Below are 21,654 nucleotides of genomic sequence, written 5' to 3'. Positions count from 1 at the left end.
GTATGATGTTGCTGTACTAATAATAAACCACGTAGGTAGGTGGGTGGGTAGGTATAGTACGTATAGTACGTAGGGTAGCGGTTGCGTAGGTGCGGTAAGAATGTACGGAGTACAATATACAATACCAAATATAATCTCCTTTAGACTTTCGAGTTCCGCTTCTTTTTGGCTTGTTTCTGTTTCTTCTCGTATTTTCATCTCTGTCGCTTGTTTCGTGCTATGCTTCTAATGGTTGATGAATCATGAGAGCCTCCTCATTTCTTTGACCGCCAGCAGAGCACAGGCATGGTATTCAATCAAGGCATAGTGTGCTTCGGATCCAAATCAATTAGAGCATCGGTACCGGTATGATGTCCACCAATGGGGGGTTGGGAGGTGCTGTGGGAACTGGCTTAATGAAGGTTCCTATGCGCTTTGGATATGCTCCATCAAATGTTCAAAGAGGAAAAGTTTCCTGAACGATGAAGGTTGGGTTGGGACTTGGAAGATTGGAAGACAATGGAAGTAGAGCTAGGAGACAGGCTAAAATTCACTCCACATGGACTCAAGTATTATACACTGCATAATTCGCCTACCTACCATTCCTCTCAAGGATGCAACCCATACATCATCAATTGTGAAAGTATGCAATATATGTATCATGCACCGATATATGTAGTCGACGACTCGTGTAACAGATACGAATGGTCGAGATGTTCTTACTATTTGCCCAGATATATGGGCTGAAACTACGAGGTACTCGGTATTTCGCTACTTCGCAAGCGTTCTTGGACCCTGATAACAATTGAGATAGAAGGGGTTTAATTGTGGAAAGAAGAACAAGCAGTAATGTTTCATTAGGTTGGGCTTTAAACTTTCCTACTTCATGAATATGGGGGCTATCAGCTTCATATTATAAGGGGCCGACAACGTTACGGAAGCATTCATTAGTTACATAGGTACTTTGTACACCAACGCTATGATGAAGCAAAGTCTCGGTAAGTCTCGGCAAGTACTCTGGCCTCCCCATCTGTTTCGTTGTTTGATTGTCTTACAGTGATACAAGAGTACGAACTTCAAAACCAATTCTAATCTATACACTGTAAGTCTATCTGCAAATTGTAAGTTGTGTCTGATTCCGTCTAATTATGTCTACTAAATTGCAACTTACAGGTGACATCTACAGTCTACCGTCCACTGCCCAAGGATATTCTCCATCCCTACCAATTTCTCTACCGGTAATATCAAATCACCCCCCCCCACCCCCCAGTATGGATGAGGCCTAGACCTCTACGATCGAATGGCACCACAATTGGCACACAACCCGAAGCCACAGAGGTCTAAGCGTTCATCTACTTATCCTCAAGCTCCCAAATTTTTCTTACTCTGTAGGAAAACCCCACTTCATCCCTGACACTAGAATTTCCGCTAAAGTACTCGAGAATGAATCAGGATCGACTGCATGTCAGATACTAGGTTACTGACACGTGGTAGGTCATGGCCTAGAAGTATCCATGTACTGCTGAGAGTGGAGTAATTCTACATTGGTATCTACATGTTGCCGGTTTACTTAAAGTCTTCGGGAAGTAACGGTGTAATCTATAATCGATGTATAATATCTATCAGGCCCAGGTAGTTGTTATTGTACGGACGACCACACGGTTACTACTCTGCTATGCTACTGTAGAATACACCTTCAATGTCTATGCGATTCTTCAAGCCTACTTATCCAGCCGGGGAAACGAAGCCGTGAACAGCACGATAATTTATATCCAAAGAAAGTACTGTCAGATCCGAGTCATACATGTGAATATCTGCATCTTTCAGGCATTAAGCATCGATATCGCACATATGTATTACTGTCAAAGTACGGCACCGCACAGGACAGTGATGAGTCTGGTAGCGAATTTCGATCTGGCTGACGGCAACGCCCTCTCCGAACAATGGCGTTCTATACCCCTCATCGCCACTCGCCAAAGCACCAAAGAGATGGCCGGCATCTCCTTATGTACTCTCGTACCTCTTTTCATTGCCAATATGTCAAGAGACTATGATTTCGATATGATGCATTCGTTACTGCCGTCGGGCAGAGATCATACATATCACACATCTTCGCGGAATTGGGCAGAGCTGCCGTGACACTCGGGCCGACCGCGCAGATGCGTAACAATTTACAGATACATGTTCTAATCCATCAACTTACATCACATACAGTACTTTAATAATATATGGATACATGGATACCCTCCAATAATGCGAGTGGAGGTGTGATTGTGATTGTCAACAAACCTTCCCTGGACCTAGAGTAATCAATAACGAACGGCATGCCACTTTACCTCAGGTTTGATCGAGATTGGCGGTGAGGGAGACGTTCAGAGGCTTTTGAAATGACCGAGTAGAGATGGTGTGAGTGGACTTTCCTCGCTAGGTTTCTTTTTCCTTCTTTTAACTTCATGTACAATGTTATCATTTCGAGTGTGCTAGACGATATACCTTGAAAAGTATCTAAGCGGTGCTAGGTATACTTCGTCTAGCCGGAGTCATATGTTATCTTCGAGAAGAAAGGAAGACTATTGTGGGGTACGGGAAAATAATATCGTTTCCCATTAGCCACGGTATGCCTGCTACCTCACATATATCGTCTATTTTATTTGCAACAACGAACCGGTGAACTAAATGTTTACTTTTCACGACTCACGAGTGCTCAAGCTCAAAGTCCATCTATCTCGTAAGTATGAGGTAAAGATAGGGGAGGGGTTTCGAAACAAGGCGAGTGAGGATCAATCCTTTTCTAAAGCCATCTTTCGGCTGGCTCTACCTCGCCGATTTCTGGTCGGAGAAAGACAACTTTCATCCGGCGATCATCGTGTGATCAATGTATGATGATGATCACACTTGATCAAGAGATCGGATCGGATCAATTGATCTTTCATCATTATACATGTTCCTCGTCTTGTCGGCTTTGCCGCTCACTCATATGCTAGCGGCTGGCCATCCCTCTTGCATTTCCGTCGCTATTACATTTTCAACACATGCTTCTGGACAGAAACCTATCCTTTCTGAAGAATTGGGCTTTTCTCTTAAACATGAGTATCCTAGTTATAAAGAATGCCTTCAAGAGGAATAGTTCATAATCAGTTGATTCTAGGTCTTCGTAGGCCCATAATCCCTACCTCTACCATGGTCGAACTTGTCCTTCGAGTCTGACAGGTCGAAATATCGCAGGATATCTGCATCAAATATTCCATTGCGACGCGTTCTTTGTTTGATTTGTACTCCCAATAGACCCCAATGCGAAGTTGTTGAAACAATTGCAGAACTCCATTTGACGAGAGCGTGTAAGATCTCCCAATGCATTACAAATTTTTCTTCAGGAACATCTTCTGCTGCATACAGCTCCAAATGTTACCGTAAACTCCACACCTTTTCACAGCGCTCCATGCTGACATCAGCGCATACATATTACGAAGCCCCCATCCTCCCCGCGAGCTACAAATTTCCGCGATCTGTCCCTGCATATATGACAGTCTCGCATCCGCATTCCTTACCATACATGAAAGGAGATGAGGAGAAGGTTACTTTGCTGCACGAAATATTGTAATGACAGTTCGTATAAACCCAGAGATCGGGCATGACAATACCCAGTTTGAGAAGCCGACCGAAAGCCAAAGGCCTCCCAATATTCAAATAGGGCTCAACAATTGAGGAAACCTCATCGTTAATGGCTCTTGAAATTGCCAAGCTACCGACATATAGTTTGCGCGCCATGCATATAAATTACACTTTATTTTTGCCCGAGGACCAGTACCACAATTCCAGGCCCCACGGTTCACACTGCACAGAGAAAGTATTGCAAGAAAGAGGCATAGCACACGACATCTTGGCCAACCGTTGCAATCCTTCCAGCTACCCGGCGAATTGCCGATACTCATACTCCTCTCGTACGACATCTGAATGACTCGGGTAGCACGAGGAAAGTTACACCAGGGATCGCGAAACGACTTGCATGGTTATTTCGCAAAGCAACGCCAGAAACCGCTAAAACTTTCACTTCGGTGTTCCCATGTACTTTATCTTGTGGGACTGCCTCGAGAGCTATCCATGCAAGCATGTCATCTCGACAGAAGCCACAATATCGTTTCATAACTCTCAGAGTCCTGTCATATTCTCTCGTGTCCTCCACGTTGATGTTCGCTCATTCATGATGTCCTCTCATATCAGTCATCACTCGAGTCTTCTCACACGTCGTTGCAAAGTCTTCCTTCGCTTGCTAGATGCAGAGAAACCGCCTGAGTGTACAAGTGCGATCAAACCCATAAAGCCTTTTCTTACAATTGTGATATCTTTACCGCCGTTTCAAACTTTTGCGGGGTTTGCAAGTTTTGCGAGTTTTGCATTCAGCTGCAGCGTTCGAAGTTTGGTGAAAGGTTGAGCCGCATAGCAATGCAAAAAGTCGTAGCTTCGACAATTAGATGCATGGAAAGTCTCCGAACATCTAGATCGTCGTGGCGAGGAAGACTGAGGAACACTTCATTGTAGTGTAATGAACGATTCCTTGATGCTTTTGGAGACTTGGGCTTTCGAAAGGAGTGTTGTGAACATTGAAACTGTTTAGCCATGCTTCAATTCGCTTCGATTTTCTCTTTTCATAGTGAAAGGTGTAGTCTTGAAATCTATCATTAATGATCATCGGATATAATAGCACATGTAAACTAAAAGATCTAACATCAAGAGATTTAAGATACACAATCCACGATACACACTGCCTATCGGATGAAAAGTTGAGTGTACTCAAAGTTTGTAAAGAAAAGTCAATCTGGAATATCAAATCTTTGCGCGTGACATCACCATATATCACTCTTGTTCCCATCATCATTCTCATAGTCAAAGGTACATATCCTCTCCCCACCATTGTCTATCTCATTCCGCTCCACCCTCGCCAGTGTATACCTTTCCCACCGTGAAACCCTCAATTCATGAACACAAGCTTGAAGTTAGACCTCAAGATGTTCAACATTGTACTTGATCATGAGCAATTAGAAGCGAGACATGATCCACGAAAGGACCCATCCGGCCATGCGCTGAGACGTGAGTAATTTCTAATCTTTGGTGGATTCAGAGCGGACTTGAGAAGTTCTCATAAGGGCTTTATACTAAGAGAGAAAAGAATCAGTACTCATGATCCGCTGATTCTCCTTTACATCTCCCATCTCATTACCTGATTCGTGACATTCCTACCATTCATCTCCTTCCCGCATCTATCATCGGGTATGTATAAGAATTAACATCATAGCCATCCAATAGAAACCTCTTACTATTGTTTTTCAGACTTGGGTTCTCAACTCAAGCATGGCTTGATTATACTATTGTCGAGATGATATGGACGATGTGATTCGCCTCATTTACGCTTTAACCTGGCAAGTAATCAAATATACCCACCTACATACATAAATTTATAATGAAACTCACCACCATTACAATAAGAACATTGAGTTCGCTTGAGAATATCAGCTATGTCTATATAGATTACACCAGGCATGAAGATCTGGTATCATACTCATACATCACTTCCATATATTCTACCTACCTATGTATCTATCTCACTATGACCTAAATGACAATCCCCTTCCCTACCTACCATTCATTCTCCCAGAAACTCACCCGAAAATAAATTGAGAAGCACAAATTCTACAAAGCGAGTCTATTTGGATTTCCCGTAAAGGTATCTTTATATTGATACTACCTATCAATGTGCATTCTTTCCTCTCTCCTCGACTCACCTCACCTCACTCACAACAACCGAATACCTGAATACACCATCCCATCCCTAACCAAGGTTTCCCACTCTACTCCATCTTCCATAAATATCATGAAACCAACACAAGTTGCAACACTACCACGAACGAACCAACTTTCCGTAAACCATCCATCTACTTCCTCCCCGTTCTCCTCTCTAAACGATATCAAAACCTCGTACTCACAATTTCAAATATAGAATGAGATAAATGAATAGATAACTGCACAGGAACTCTTTCACAAATTGTTCCCATTCCTACTATCATCACTTACACATCCTCCGCATACACCAAAATAATCATCCATAGCACGTACAAACTACATAGCACCTCAAACAAATACCCACTATCCGCAATCTCACAACCGCCAACCCTTCAAACCCTTCACAACCCGAATCCAATCTACTCCAATCCACTCAGCATTCCAACCCAATTCCACTCCTCATAACTCTACCCCCTACAATTCTATTCCCAATTCTCAATTTCCCATCCCCTATTGCGCATTCCTTATTCTCTATTTCCCCTCTCTTTTTCCCTATCCATGCAAATCCAGCTACCCATACAAATCCATCGATTCTCCTCCACACAAACACACAAATATCCAAATCCAAGTCCAAAGCATCTATCCATCTAATTCCACAACAAGCAAATCTACCAACCCCTGAATCATCTTGAATCTCTCCCCTCCTCTTTCCCACCTCCCCCTTCCCCACCCATCCAAATCCAACAATCCTCTTCTGAACAGACGCACACAAACAGACAAATATCCAAACAAACAAACAACCCAGATCCGAATCCAAATCCAAATCCAAATCCAAATCCAAATCTATCCATTCCATAAGAAACGAATAAACCAGCAAGCTTCCTAGCTACCTAGCGACCTCCCTATCTACCTCCCTAACCCCCTACCTACCCCAAAAACCAACTGTCCATAAATCCCTCTCCCCCCCTCCCCTCTTCCCTCTTCCCACTCCTATTTCTATTCCTCTCATTATACATATACACATATACATATATCACAAATCAGATCTCTCAGCCCTACTCCCTATCTACTTCCTATTTACTATTCAGATTTCTCAAGAGTCATCTATAATAACCAATTTTCTACTTTATTTATAGGACTATGTATAATGATAGATTATACCCATCTCATCTGCCATCTCATCTCCCATCCCATCTCCCATCTCGTTCCCATCCCCCTTTCCAAATTTCCAAACACCATCTTCACCCGCCACCATACCAGAACGTACTCCCCCCCCTTTTCTCTCCATTTCAATCTTCAATCCCGATATAAATTCAGATATCCAATATCTATCATACTTAATATATTATCTATATACCCATTCATATCCATATCCATATCCATATCCATATCCCCATCCCCATCCAAACCATTCCATCCATCTACGCACACCAGTCCATTTCTTTTAATTCCTCTTTACCTTCCACCTACCTCCTTCTACCTCCCACTCACCTCCTCCCCACACATCTACCCATTCTACCTATACAGATAATACAGATAATACAAATACATCCTCACTCCTCCATCACATACCCCCACCTACCATTTTTCCAACTCCAACTCCAACTCCAACTTTCCAGATCCAAATCCAAATCTATCTATCTCTCTCTCTCCCCCCCCACACACACTCCATCTCTACAATAAATCAATACTAAATCAATCACCACCAAACTCATTCAAACAAGACCATCACATCACATCACATCACAATATCATAAGATAACATAATTAAAACTATACATATATCCACCCATACCAACAACAACTACTACTACATTCCCCCTCAAATATCTCCTGCAACCCACCCCACCCCCTCCTGGGGACCTATCAAAATCCCAAATCCAAAAAACCAATACAAGAAGTTCTCCCCAAAAACGATTGTATACACGAAAATATCCATACAGCGATAAGTCATTCAGTAGCTAATATATACATACGCCCCCGCCATCGCCACCGCCTATACTCACAAGCGACCATGTACCCTCGTAAAGATTGGTGATGGATCCATTTGTGTGGTAGTTGAGCGTTAGTATTAATCATGAGTATCGTATACTCATATCATATTTTCCCCTCCAAATCCACAACTTTGAGATGAGACTCCCATGGATTCCAGCCCCTCCGATTATGACCATTTCCACCTATCCCCAATTTCCTCCAGCTTGGCCCAATTTTTGGTTTCAAACCTCGTACTCCTCCTGCTCTGGTCAAATCATATCTTCTCCCAAAACCGCCTTATGAATCCAATCTAACATTTTCCTTCCTGTTTGTAATCCCATCCGTCTTCAATTCCATCCCGGTACCTCGCCCATTAATAGAATTCCCATTCAGCTTAATCTTTGGTTGAGGGGTCTCCTCCAAAACCTTCTTAGCAGCCACGGCATCAACTCCCTGTCTTGCCAATGCATCTAATCTCATTTCCTCCGCGAATTCATTGTCATCATTATCCGATCTGTCATCTTCCACTATACTCATGAAAACGAATCTGTAAGCGATGCGCAGAATATAGAAGAGCCAGAAAAGATTTAGAGCTTGTAAACTAGCGAGAAGAGTGGTAGAGATGACGTGTGAGAGTTGACATTTATATTGTTCGGTTTCCCAGTTCAATTCATAAGGACCGACGGTTTTGAATTCATTGAATTCCGAGTAGAGAATCCTGAGGTTCAGGTAATGACGGAGGTAGACCCAGGCAGCAATGAAGAATGCGAAGTAAGGTCCGACAAGAGGGTGATCTAAGTAATTGAGAGTTTTGGATGTCTAAAAAATTGTTAGTCCAAGTTACGTTTTAGGACACAAGAGAATTGTAAACATACCGCCAGGAAGAAATCACTAATATCGTGAGTAACATAAACAGCCAAACCCATATATGTGAAATGAAATCGGTAGCTCAATCCAATAAGGAACAAAGACACAATGTGATGTCCAACCAATTCCCGATAATCCTTCCTAGGCTTCTCCAAACCCAGGCATAAAACCAGAGCTTGTTGCGCCCAGTATGCAGCCTGGAACAAGTAATAGAACTTAAATATGCCTTCGTGGGTCTTGTGCGGGAATCCCTCATACATTCCAAGTGTATTGAAATACCAAACCGGTGTTCGACTCATGACGTATAAACCGCAAGGACCGAGGAACCCAAAATAGATAGCAGTGTACATTTGTTCCATAAATCTTGATTGTTTAGCCCTACTCTTCAATCCGCTCTTGCGAGCCAATGGTCTCAGGAATTTCTGCATGATGAATTCTCGGGTGAAGGATAAAACCACAATGTAGAAAGAAACCAAAGCAAAATCCCATGGTCCTTTGCCATATTGAATTGGTGCTCCGGGGTCTGACCCTTCCTCTCGAGGAAGTTCGTAAGCTGGGAAAATGAAATAGTGAATGGGATTAGATTTCGAAGGATTGATAGCGTATAAGGAGAGGAAAGCCGCGACGATAGCTAGAGGTGTAACCCACGTATGCTTCAATGCATATCTCTTATATTGTTGCAAGAGTGTCTTTGCTTTTCGCCGTTTCGAGTATGGTTTCTTTCGATCCCTATCTGCCTGTGCCTAGATACCAATGCATCCATCAATGTCTGCAATCATCCACAGGAGAGAGAATAGAAAATGGAAATTACTGACCTTAATTGTCCCGGGAGAGGGTGGTCGAACATCGACCGTAGCAAAAGCCGGCGCACCAGTATCTCCCGCTCTAATTTCACCACCTAGCCCACTCGAACGTCGTCTTACTCTCGGTTTCTCAATACTGCTCGGCGCATTGAGTGGTGTCAATTTGTCCTGCTTCGCCGACGATACTAGCTGCGGGAAAGATTCCGTCGTAGAAGGCATATTTGGGAACACGATGAACAATCGAAGTAATCTATCTTTCTGAATCAATGAACTTTCCTCCCCTCGTAAACCTATCTGTTTTACAACTTCCCGAATACCAGAAAAAAGTGGTCAATTACAAAAGACGTATGTGCAATGGTTCATCCAATCTTGAGAAACATGCAATGGTTTTGAAAAGAAATGTAGAGAGTTTGATGAATGGATTATTTGGGGGACAATACAACTTTTCTATGAGCATCCGAACAACTACTCGGTACGTACAACATGCTCACTTAAAACTTCGTCTAAGATCCTCGGACATAGATCTTCACCACCAACCGACATCACTTTGGACATTCCCCTGCAATCATTCATCAAAGGATAATCATTCAACAGAACAATGCAACTTTCGAGATTTTACATCATCAATGCCATAATTGTTTTCACATTCGGTCACGTCTAAATCGCAAACGGGATCTCGAATCTTGAACATGCATGCATATGCTTCAAGTCGACACCCAAAAGAGTACTAGGTACTCTAATTAAAGAATGCTACTTGGCCATGAGCTGTGTATCTTCACGAAAGGAGCATCCACTTCTGGTTTCAAGATGCTACTCATTGGTCTAGTCGTAGTTTTTCGCTCGCAGTCTCTTGACCTGTAACTTTGAGCTCGTAGTTTTTCGGCCTCGTAGTTTGTAGACTCCTAGGTTCCGATTCACAATTCGCAAAATATCAATTCAATTACGTAGATATTCTTGGCAAACCTATTGATCCAAGATAAAAAGGGGCATCACTGAAATTTACATCACATCGGGTTGCTAATTCTTCACTATGCTTGAAACAATACTTCATTGTGAGATTCGTAGTCTCATGCTTTGATTACTACTATATGTATAATGTAACCGTAGTTCGTATACATTGTGCTGTGGTATCTATATCCATATCCTTTTCCCTCCTCCCATGATCCGGCCGTGATTTTGGGGGAACTCCTTTTTGGGTGTCCCTATACATGAATATACAAATGCTCAAATCCTAACGCCACGCTTATGCTCATGCTCAAATCAGAATCATACCAGAATTGCCATGTCAAGGATTTTCCACCCTTGGCCGTCGCGGCGGTGCCGGTATAGTTGTTACTGGTAAACCATCTATAATTAGAGGAAGAGACGGTGTGGCAGGACTTCGGGCTTGAATAGGACTACTTCGTGAACTCGAAAATGTAGGGGTTTGACGGCTCCCTACAAGAGTCGGCGAAGCAGTAACATTTTCAACTCGTTGATCTAGTTCCGGTTGCACTGCAGTTGCAAATGATATGCTTCCACGATGCGTAATTGAATGTTGGTTAAGGCTATCTGGAGTGTAAGGATCGGTTGTTCTGGCAGGTCTATTTTGCCTCGAAGTAGTAGTTTCTATATGAGAAGATTCATCAGCCCAAGGCCTGATGGAATCTGTATCCGGTTCCCCCAATTCCATTGCGACAGCACGTCTTCGACTTGGCGCTGGAATCACCGTCAGAGGAAGCGGGTCTGTATCGACTGTAGGTCGTGTTTTCTCACGGAACCTTTCTGCCTGGGTTGCTGCGAAACCTTCAATTCGAGCACGCACATCCCACTTATTCGAAGATTCATGACTACTAAAAGGTGTTGGAGGCTTCGCAGTATGCAACGAAACTTCTGCTGGAGGCCCTTGGACTCGATGCTTAAAAGGATTAAGGGAATTCCACTGCCAGTTATGAGCCCCTGCCGCGACTACAGGGGCTTGATCCCTCTGCTCCAGAATTACTGGCTTATCCGAGTCAATCTCCTCATTACTAATGGACCTGCTAATGGATATAGCTTCACTATTACTTCTCGAGAGTGCTGTATCCCTACCAATGATTGGTGGAGTTGCTTCACTTATGGGATGATATCTCACTGTATATGCAGTGCTCTCGGCGCTGGCTGTATCCGCCCTATTAATAGAGGTAGCAGCAGGCTGGGGTCTAGTAGGCCAAAGTGGAGGACGGACAGTTAATAAATGTCTGCCTGTGCGTTGACCAGGACCAGATCCAGTTTCGAGATCGTTCGCGGCATGTGATCTATAGCGACTAGCCAGCCCAGACATTGCTGGCCAAGTAGAACCCGTAGCAGTCCCTCCCTTGTCATCGTTATCTTTACGGAAACGCTTTGTCCAATCTGATGTTGGAGTAACTTCTAGCATTTCATCCCCATCAAAAACTTCCCTTCCGAGCACTCCATCTTTTTTCTCGTCCCTTTCCAAAGCTTCAATTCGTTCCACCCACTCCCATACCACTACACTGGCTGCTGCGGCTCCAACCCATCGTACGTAATCACCCCATGCAGCAAGCGTCGGCTTTGATATGTCGAGAACGAAGAAGACCACAGGTACTAGTACTGATACCAATGATAATAATGCCACCAAGCATATATTCCGCATTTGCGGATGATAAAACGCATAACGTTTCTTGGAGATAGCATAGTATATGACCCAAGCGCAGTACAGCAGACTTAGGGCAAGTTGAAAGAGGTAAGCTAAGGCGGGCACAGCATCTGTAAAAAGGCGGGGTCGCGAATTGCCGTTGTAGACAAAATTGTTGAGGAGACTGAATAAAGCATCCAGTGTGATGAGAGCAAATCCGGTCCATTTGATTATAATTTTCTCCCGCTGTCGTGGAAACAATCTTATCAGAGTTTGGGCTTGCGCTAGCCACAGGAAGGTATCCGATATGATGCGAATGATCTTGAGTTCCATGCCAGCCTCGACTTCTTCCTGCAGGGCCGTCGCATTCATAAGTCCAAGCTCGTACTGTTGTTCCGCAACACGGAATGTGTCTGCCGTCGCAATAGTCAAAGAGATTGCAACTGTTAACGCTGCAACCTTTTGTAACCAAGGTCGTCCACCGATGCCAATCCCAGCATCACTCCCGGAAGGACCATTGGTAAATCCACGCCGTCCCAAAACTACGGCGCCTTGGACGAGAAATGTTCTTGGGGTAATCAAAAGCATGATGACTAGCATATATGCAATCACGGTCGTGGCGGCGAGTGCGTAACATGCCGGTATCGTGGAAGCGTAGAAGGGGTCACGAAGATCGACGAACGAAGTGGGAGTGCCCGCATTGGTGAGGACAATATCGGCCGTACCTGTACATTCGGGATTGAAGATAGCATTGGTTGTGAGAGTAAAATAGTCGGATGGGCCCAGATTAATAACTCCGTTGGAAGGAAGGGTGAAAGGCGTGCAGTGAGGGTGAGTAGCGGTTGTAACTAAAGTTGAGGAAGGCTTCAAATTGTTGATTAATTGTCTTGGGTCCATTTTCATCTGTTTGGGGGGCGGCCCTGCCGCGAATCGTTCATACAAACTCAATGGGAAGTTATCGACATGTTAATAGAATTTCGACGGCTTGAATGAATAATCGATATTGAATATTGTCGTTTCGTTTGAACGATTGCGATATATATAAGTGCGTTGCGTTGTGTTGGTCGCGAAGTGGTGAAGTGAAGATCAATTTCAAAGACTGGTAGGTAGGTATTTGTCTGTCTGTCTGTCTGTAGGTAGTAGTGTTCGAGTCGCTCAGGCTTTGTGGAATAGAATAATGCGGTAGGGTGCGTCTTCGAGTAATAATAATAATTGTCAGAAGCCCAAGTCCAGACAGAGTTAGGGAGAGAGACAGGTTCAAAGAGAGAATGAAAATCACAATTGTAATAAAAATAATGATAGATTGTTCACACGTCAACTTTGGATTTTATGAACGGTGCAATCAATGTATGCAATAGAACAAGGGAGCAAAGTAAAAAGAGATTGAAGTTATTTTGGGGGTCGAAAGGTAAGAAAGGGTAAGAAGCTGTTGCTGGGTGTTGCTGGGTGTTGATGAGTTTGGATTGGATTCACGAAATGTTCGAGATCAGTTTCATTGAATTTGATTAAACTGGTGGCGAGTCGTAGAGTGGCATGTAAGATATATGTGCGCACCGGTATGAGAAGGTCTCAAGAAGGGTCGAAGGCTCGGAAGGGTATTATTATTATTATTATTATAAGATAATAAGAGTCAATTAAAAGGAAGGAATTCTATATGGAGAGTAGTGTGAGTGTGCTGACGGATCGCTCATTATTTCAACTTTATTTTGTACTTACATCCACCATCGTACGAGTATATGCCTAGCTAGGTAGGGAGGTGTATGCATTTCACTTCTCCCCGGGTTGATTTCTGGATCTATAAGATTTCACTATAAGATTTCAACCTATCGATTACCCATCCTCGAGTGTCGTTGCTTTCCTTTCCTTCCCTTTCCCTTCCTTTGCCTTGTCTCCTTTCACCGGCATGCAACCCAGTACCGGTGTTGCATTTATTATACCTTTCCAACCCCCGACTGACACCTGGGTAGGAGGCATCTCTCTTTGAAATACCTGTTACACGTTTCCATTGTGAACTCAAATCCGGATCTGTACAAACACCCTTCCAAGTGCCTAGGTGATACTGGGTTCACGATACCAGCCAGACGCAGCCAGATGCAGCCAGAGTAATCATGGAAAGCGATTGATCAGAACTCTAGATTGCAACAGCCTCGGACCGTCGGACTTGGTCGTGTGCCAGTATCGTCAACAAGATCATGTAACTTAAAGTTACAAACTAGTTGGCCACTTTACTTTTCGCATCAGCTTATATTATCTAGCTTTACCCTGTCTCTGTTTTGCAGTTTGTATTGCCCGGTACTACTCTTCCTTTGCTCTCTACCCTCTCGAGACCCTTTACCATCATGTTGCAACTTGCCCTGGGCCAAAGCACAACCGATCAAACATGGGTAAGCTAGCAAATCTCAAGCCATAGCTAGAACTAGATCCTCGTTGTATTGGGAATTGGGGATGTATGGTTCCATCGTGGCCGGTAAAACTTTGCGAGGGCTTGCAAATTTCACTCTGGTCGTTTCGTTTTATTCCTCATGGGGTTACAGTAGGTATCAGAGAACCCAAAGTTTCGTACCATGATCGGAATCACATTGACGTGCACATTCCATTGCATTCGCATTCTATTCTCATTCAGGATCTTCTGCCCTTTCACCACGGTTTGGATGCAATTGGAAGTTTGTAATTTTAAAGTTCAGAGAAATGTTAAAATGATTTTGTCTTCAACTTGCTCCGAAGAGCCGTGGAATGGTAGAAAGGCGTGGCTTTCCTTCATCTCATCGCCAAGTAACGGTGACATGCCTTGGAAGAAAGCTTGGTGCTAATAAGCTATCGGGGGGACAACTTGGTATTGTACTCCCAAAAACTTGGGGGAGTTTGGGGAAATCTGTTGGATTCCATCTCGGTAAGTAGCACATTTAGGTGGTGCTTCCACAATTCATTCGCTGGCGTTGGCAATGGCAATATGAAATCAGACATGATACATGATTTGAAATGATTGATCCACCATCGTGAAGACCAAAAGCTTAATAAGTAACTGTGCCCCCAAATGTACATCTGCAAAACTAACTCGGTTCAGCACAATCCGGGCTACTAAACTTTTTAGCCATCAATTAGCACTCCACAAATCTCTCTCTTATATTTCCTCAAAACGGCCTCGGTCCGTCTTCCATCCATCATTTCATCAAATGGAAGACGGGAGATCCGGCCAGGGATATTAACTCATCACTTAAACGGGAATGCAAAGAATGACTTTTGTTCAATCCCGCATCGCATGTCCACCCCTACTTTAGCGGATAAATCCGGATAAATCCGGATATTCATGTAGGTAGCTAAAGATGGCAGGAGGAACATACATTGTACATATATCTGCAGCCCAGAGTTTTCTAGAGCGATGTAGTGACACCATACCAGCATACTCATAGGTGAGTATCTACTAGTAATGGGCTTTTTGCGGGGGGAGGGGAGGGGGGTCATCAAAATTTCCATGATAAGCGGAAAATACTACGTAGCTCTACACATGTGATCATGACACCAAGGTGATGAAAAGTTCGTTCCAAGTACAACAGGAAAGGAGTCTGGGAGGCTGCCTATTCGTCGTACATTCACCGTATTCATCGGATTGATGGACAGTACCTAATATTTGATGAACGAGGAAACGAAGGAAATTGAAGAAGGAAGCCAAACAAGAGTCTTTTCGATGCTTGAAGTGATCACGGGTCATTTTGAGTTGTTGATTCTATCTGTTCACTTCCACGGTTACCTGGGCACCCACGGCACCCTCGAGGCACCATGGTGGTTTGCCCTTGCCCGCTTCCGTATCAATAGAAACCTTAACCTCCAGGGCGTGCCTAGGTAACCTATCCAACGTTCTTCAGCCACCGATAAGATCATCTTGTGTGGCTCATGTTTTTCATTTATGGCTAGATAGGTAGGTAGGTAAGGTAGGTAGGTAAGGTAGGTAGGTAGGTAAGGTTATGTAAAATGGATGGGGTCCGGAGGCTAGGAGAAATAACCTTTCTGTTCCTTGCTTCCGCAATATGTAAAATGTGTCTGAATGGGAGCATTGTCTCCTTTATTAATACCTACCTAGGTAGTAGGTAGGTAATGAGCAGTCTTTTCAGATACTTCATGCATGATATGATATGATCTAGCTCTTGGATTCTTTGATGACGGAGGTACTGGCATAGGTACCTAGGTATCATACATACATACCTACTCACTGTACAATGAGTGCTGACCAGTTGGTCTATCTACTCATTCGATACCTACTAGGTAGATAATCTTCTTTGAAACGAATTGCGCATTCCAAAGCCATGCCGGCCGGATCTACAATCAACGGTACCCGCAAACAATGGAATATATCACATATGATGATACGATGGAATCATAGCATATGTTATTAGTAGCTACTGGGTATCTAATGCACACAATAATGACTATTAAACGCGGGGTTAGCAGGAATTAGATTGTCATTTGATGCAGTGAAGTGATACTACCAGAGATGTACATGTGCTGTAAGGTGAAATCGACCCTTATTAATTACAGTAGTCTTCTCGCCTCTCACCTCTCACCTCTCATTGGGTACGTAGGTAACTCCGACACTCCTTCACTCTTCACTCCTTCACTCTTCACTCTCGTCAGTCTTTTACGCAGGAGTCGTCCAATTAGCTATACTTTTTCTTTATATATACCTCTCCACCTCTTTTCGGTACAACTATTGTACAGTACACTCTCAGGAGGGAGAGTCTTGGCATTTCGTCCCTAGCTCAATCATGCATAACTTATATTATTATATCTGATAATCATTGTAGTAAAAATTGATTGTAATCAAACTGAAACATTTTGGTAAATAATCAACCTCTTTCAAAGATATTTCATCAGAAAGTTGTTCTAGATTGATTTCCTACAGTACACACTGCACTTCTTTCAGTACCTAGATATCTATCTATCTACTTACTTATTACCACATACATCGTATTACATCAGTGACGGTCATAATAGTTTCAATTCATTATTCATTACTTTCTGATCGATCCATCTATTTCTTTTAAACTTTCAAACCGCCTTTACTTTTCGAAACACTCCTTTCTTGATTCCCATTAGAAAAAAAAGTCTCTTCTTAATGACCTGCTGGTTTGAAAGTCGATCCTCCTAATCAGCCCCCGTGCTAAGGCTCGATTGTCATTTCATTATTCGGTCTCCTAACCTTGAGAAAAAAGCAACCCTGGAAACAACACGAGAACTGCTTGAAACGCTCGATTCTTTTGGACTCTATAACAATCATTCGGTGCTCTTTTGCCACATTCACTCCCTCTTAAACACTTAGATGTGGCAGAGCAATCTTGCTGGGTTTCATTTGGATGCTAATCGTAATCTCTGTGCTCGTGCCTGTCACAAATCATCTCATAAAGTGGTAATTAGATAAACCACTGCGAGAACCAGATTTTTTATTCTTTAGAGGTCTGCGACCTCACGATACAATAGAGACATGACGCGCCCGGAAATCATTCGCGCTGGTTCGTTCTTAATTGTCTCACTCGTTCCCTTCAATGATAACTGATTTTCTAGATTCAATTGACCTTCAAGACCAAGATGCCCCGTCGGCGCAAGACCATTCGAAGAAACATGCAAACACAGCACCATCAGGCACTGGGCCGCCTGCTCCACACCAGGCCGAAGCATTGCGGGAAGTCGCAGCAGAAGTCGCAGACGAACAACATAGAAGTCCAAGAGTTTCAAGAGAATGGGCCAATGGCGAAGGGCAGATGATACAAGATTACGCGAGTGACGATTCGGGTGCTGGAGGCAACGCTGCAATGAATGGAAACAATCAACAAGACGATTTGGCAATTGCTCAGAATGGAGGGTTGTCAGGTTCTGGGGGCGAGGATGGAGATATGGCGGACGCTGAGGGAGACGATAGCATGGATGATGACATGATGGACAAGATCTCAAGCTCCCCGTCAATCGACGATGGTGGGTATTCTCTTCCCAAAATTTGGCCTTCTAGGTCCGACTCCCTTTCTCGGGCAAGCTCCTCGTCGTTTTCACAAGCGTGCGGCGAAAGTTCATCCCCTTTCGTGGAGCCGCCCACTTTCTTCCCATTACAACCCATGAGCGACCAGCTAGATATGGACTTGAGCCAGGTAGCTCACGAAATTCAATATCATCATCATCATCTAGGTGAGTATCTTGACCGGGCGAATAGTACTACGTCCAATTACGACACCGATGCGCCCATACCAGTGACCCCAGAAAAGTATGGACCTTACGTGGAGAAACATGACCAGGACTACAATGAGGAGTATTTTCATGACCAGCTCACAGCAATGCATGATTCAGACCAGGATATTACCCAGACTCCGGCTTTCGATCATTATGACTACGACGGGGCAATGACCATACCATACGAAAGTTCCGAAGACGAGGAGAACCTATGTTACGAGGATGATGATGATGATGATGATGATGATATTCCATATGCTGCTGACTCTAGATTTGTTGATTCCGGATGGGGTGGAGAGTGCTTACAAGAATCAGAGGACATCGATTTCGAATTCGTCTACGCGCTCCATACTTTCGTCGCTACAGTAGAAGGCCAAGCCAATGCAACTAAAGGAGACACAATGGTTTTACTAGACGATAGTAACAGCTATTGGTGGCTCGTCAGGGTAGTCAAGGATAGCAGTATAGGCAAGTCATACCACAAATTATCTCCACCATGGTCACTAACAGTCTTGCCAATCACAGGTTACTTACCAGCAGAACATATTGAGACGCCCACTGAAAGATTAGCACGACTTAACAAGCATAGGAATATTGATGTACGTGATATTTTTTGTAGCTTTCGAAGCATCACTAACATGAATAGCTTACATCGGCCATGTTGGGAGATCAAGCGGAGAAGTCAAAGAACCCTCTGAAGAAAGCAATCCGACGAAGAAATGCCAAAACTGTGACATTTACGGCGCCGACATATGTTGAGGCTTCAGATGTTGACTACTCTACTGACGAAGATGACGGCGATGGAGGATTTTACGGGCAACAAGAACAACAGACTGAAAAGCAAGAGCAGACCGTCGAGGATGATGAGATTGTTGCAATAGAGCCACTCAAACCGCACAATGAACTTCGCGAAGTCAAATCTGAAAGTCCAGAACGTGACAATTCGACCGTTAAATCCAGCTTGGACACAACTAGAAGCAGTGACGAGATTCTTGAAGGGAAGTCGGAAGGTAGCAAATCTAGGAATGGTACTCTACGTAACACGGATTCATTCTTCAAAGATGATACGGTGGAGACTCGAAAGATTACACTTACACCAAATCTACTTCGCGATGATTCTAGCACTTCAACTCGGACATCTAATGATTCGGAGAAAGTGAAGCAGAGGCCGAGCCTTGATAGAATTGAGAAAGACCTTGTGTCAGACAAGCTTAATGATAAGAAGGACAAGAAGGAGAAGAAAGATAAGGAGAAGAAACCAGGAATGCTTAGCGGGCTTTTCAAACGAAAAGACAAGAAATCGAAGCACCAAGATGATGACCTCGAAGATTCGATGTCATCAAGCAAACATTCAAGCGAGAATCGTGCATCATCTCCATCTCCTAGCAAGGACTCAGATCTCGCATCTGTCGAAGAATCGAGCCCAGAAGCGCAAAAGCATCCTGGCAAACTGCAAAAACAACCGCGACCGGAAACGTCACCAAGTCGAAAGCAAAGCGCGAGAGAAGCAAGGTCGATAGAACCACAACTTGCAACGATTTCCGAGCGTGCAATCGCAGCCGATTCGGCGCCAGGGCTTTCATTGCGTTTGGTACAGCCTGAGCCACAAACAGCGGCCTCAAACCAACAGGAAACTCCCAATTCACCCACTATTCAGAGTCCCAAGTCACCCGGGCCAATATCCAAGATCTTACATTCCGCAATTTCCAGCAGTTCAGAGCCCAAACCTGTCAAAGCTAAGAAAGCGAAAGCTCGAGTCGAATTGGATGACTTTGATTCAACTTCTGAAGAGTCCGAAGCTGAAGAGCCTATTCGTTTCTCAGGTGAACAGGCTCAACGACCTATTCCGGGTAGCTTCCCCGATAGTTATATCGCAACGCCTGCAACGGAAAATCGTAGTGCTATGGAAGAGAGATTGTCGGAATCTCCAGTACAAGTTTCTCCAATTACACCGACGAATTCTCATCCACCAGCACTCATGGTAGATACTTCTAGCCAAGAAGAGCCACCATCACCGATGTCGTCATCACATTCACCTTCACCTGAACTGATTGACACTGACGATGTTAAAAAGGGCACTGGAAGCTCTACAACTTCAGCATCGACACCTACATGGAGTGACTCGCACCTTAGGACATTCTTTGATGATGATACAGATATCAGAGATCTACTAGTTGTTGTCTACGATAAATCGGGAGTAGTACCAGCAGGGTCAGACCATCCAGTCGTGGGTAATCTTTTCAAAGAAGAGAATGCCAAATTGGCGGATATAACCAATGTGAGTCTTGATGGACGTGGAAATCAATATAAAATTATACTGACTATATTATAGCGCTTGGATGGAATGCTTGGTGACTGGTTAGCTCGCAAAATGAGGACACAATCTTCAAGATGAACGCCAAATAAAATTGTATATCTAACATGAATCAATGAATTTATGATGAGGCCGGGCTGGTTTGGGCACAAATTCTGGCGCTACTGGGAAAAAGGAGGGTTGGTTTGGCAATGGGGGAGGGGATACCTTATACCACAACATTGGATCTTTGAAAGATTTGTTCATTCAGCATTGGCAAGGGCACCTTGTACATAGTCCTTCTTGCATTGTCAGCTTGTTATTTTTGATTGGGGGTTTTTTATATATACTTTTATAATGCTCTTGATGAGTCTATATATCAAAAGATTACTTTTATTCGCGGCTACACTCAAGGTACACACACACACATACATATGATGTAGTACGAAACTTTTCGTCCACTTCGATAAAACTTGAATAGATCGTGATTTAAGTACTGCATTACATGCATTGTTTTTCTGTAGGTGATGTGCATGAAGTGATATGATTTGCACAGTATAATCGTCAAATAAGCAAAGAAACGGCGACTATCGCGCGAATTGCAGCTATTTCTCAGGACTAACGAGATGATGATGAAGATCAATACATATTTACATTAAATACTATGAGGATATTTATGGGGCCGTTCCCCTAGGTGAATTTTAACGCTCGCGAATCCAAATTAGGGAATGGCCAATTAATTTCTCCGAAGTACCATTCGTTGGTTAACGTATAGATCCTAGTCTGAAGTAATGTCATGATTTCACTGGATATTGTATGCTGCTGTCTGTGGCTGGTTGGGTGGGAATCTGTGAGGAAATTAGAAGGTCGTTCATTTATTATTGTCATATTGGACGTAAGATTTATTATACACGGAGGTAATGTTACCAACCTACCACACTCATAAGGCAAATTACAGTCGTGATATGGTACTACTTGTTTTCATACACCCTCAGTGATCATTCTCACCTACTTTTCTAGACAATCTGATGTCAGCTTCTCTGGCTTCAGATGTGTGATACCAAAGTTGTTTTGAATACCACCATTTAATGGTCATCTAATCCTGATACATTTTCACCCTCATAGGACGG

General features: G+C 43.5%; 6 protein-coding genes across 6 annotated transcripts; 3 read left to right on the top strand and 3 right to left on the bottom strand.

Annotated features, from left to right (window-relative positions):
• Positions 1-1,830: 1,830 nt before the first annotated feature.
• On the top strand, positions 1,831-2,118 carry EAF01_003349 (uncharacterized protein; the record flags this gene model as incomplete). The annotated part of the gene is made up of 1 exon (XM_038911603.1): positions 1,831-2,118. The coding sequence occupies one exon, from the start codon at positions 1,831-1,833 to the stop codon at positions 2,116-2,118; it is 288 nt and encodes a 95-aa protein (XP_038772838.1).
• A 1,005-nt stretch (positions 2,119-3,123) lies between these two features.
• On the bottom strand, positions 3,124-3,336 carry EAF01_003348 (uncharacterized protein; the record flags this gene model as incomplete). The annotated part of the gene is made up of 1 exon (XM_038911602.1): positions 3,124-3,336. The coding sequence occupies one exon, from the start codon at positions 3,334-3,336 to the stop codon at positions 3,124-3,126; it is 213 nt and encodes a 70-aa protein (XP_038772837.1).
• An 847-nt stretch (positions 3,337-4,183) lies between these two features.
• On the top strand, positions 4,184-4,411 carry EAF01_003347 (uncharacterized protein; the record flags this gene model as incomplete). Its single annotated transcript, XM_038911601.1, has 1 exon — positions 4,184-4,411. The coding sequence occupies one exon, from the start codon at positions 4,184-4,186 to the stop codon at positions 4,409-4,411; it is 228 nt and encodes a 75-aa protein (XP_038772836.1).
• A 3,617-nt stretch (positions 4,412-8,028) lies between these two features.
• EAF01_003346 (uncharacterized protein) lies at positions 8,029-9,620 on the bottom strand (the record flags this gene model as incomplete). The annotated part of the gene is made up of 3 exons (XM_038911600.1): positions 8,029-8,550; positions 8,607-9,341; positions 9,414-9,620. 3 exons carry the CDS (start codon positions 9,618-9,620, stop codon positions 8,029-8,031), a joined length of 1,464 nt encoding a protein of 487 aa, XP_038772835.1.
• A 1,066-nt stretch (positions 9,621-10,686) lies between these two features.
• EAF01_003345 (uncharacterized protein) lies at positions 10,687-12,921 on the bottom strand (the record flags this gene model as incomplete). Its single annotated transcript, XM_038911599.1, has 1 exon — positions 10,687-12,921. One exon carries the CDS (start codon positions 12,919-12,921, stop codon positions 10,687-10,689), a length of 2,235 nt encoding a protein of 744 aa, XP_038772834.1.
• Positions 12,922-17,494: 4,573 nt separating this feature from the next.
• Positions 17,495-20,626, top strand: EAF01_003344 (uncharacterized protein; the record flags this gene model as incomplete). Its single annotated transcript, XM_038911598.1, has 5 exons — positions 17,495-17,522; positions 17,575-18,699; positions 18,757-18,830; positions 18,878-20,509; positions 20,564-20,626. 5 exons carry the CDS (start codon positions 17,495-17,497, stop codon positions 20,624-20,626), a joined length of 2,922 nt encoding a protein of 973 aa, XP_038772833.1.
• Between the last annotated feature and the right edge of the window lie 1,028 nt (positions 20,627-21,654).

This window comes from Botrytis porri (genome assembly GCF_014898465.1).
Source record: "Botrytis porri strain MUCL 3234 chromosome Unknown BPOR_004, whole genome shotgun sequence".
Classification (NCBI taxonomy): Eukaryota; Fungi; Ascomycota; class Leotiomycetes; order Helotiales; family Sclerotiniaceae; genus Botrytis; species Botrytis porri.
The sequence above is the reverse complement of the archived record's forward strand: the minus strand, read 5'-3'. Positions and strand labels throughout refer to the sequence as shown.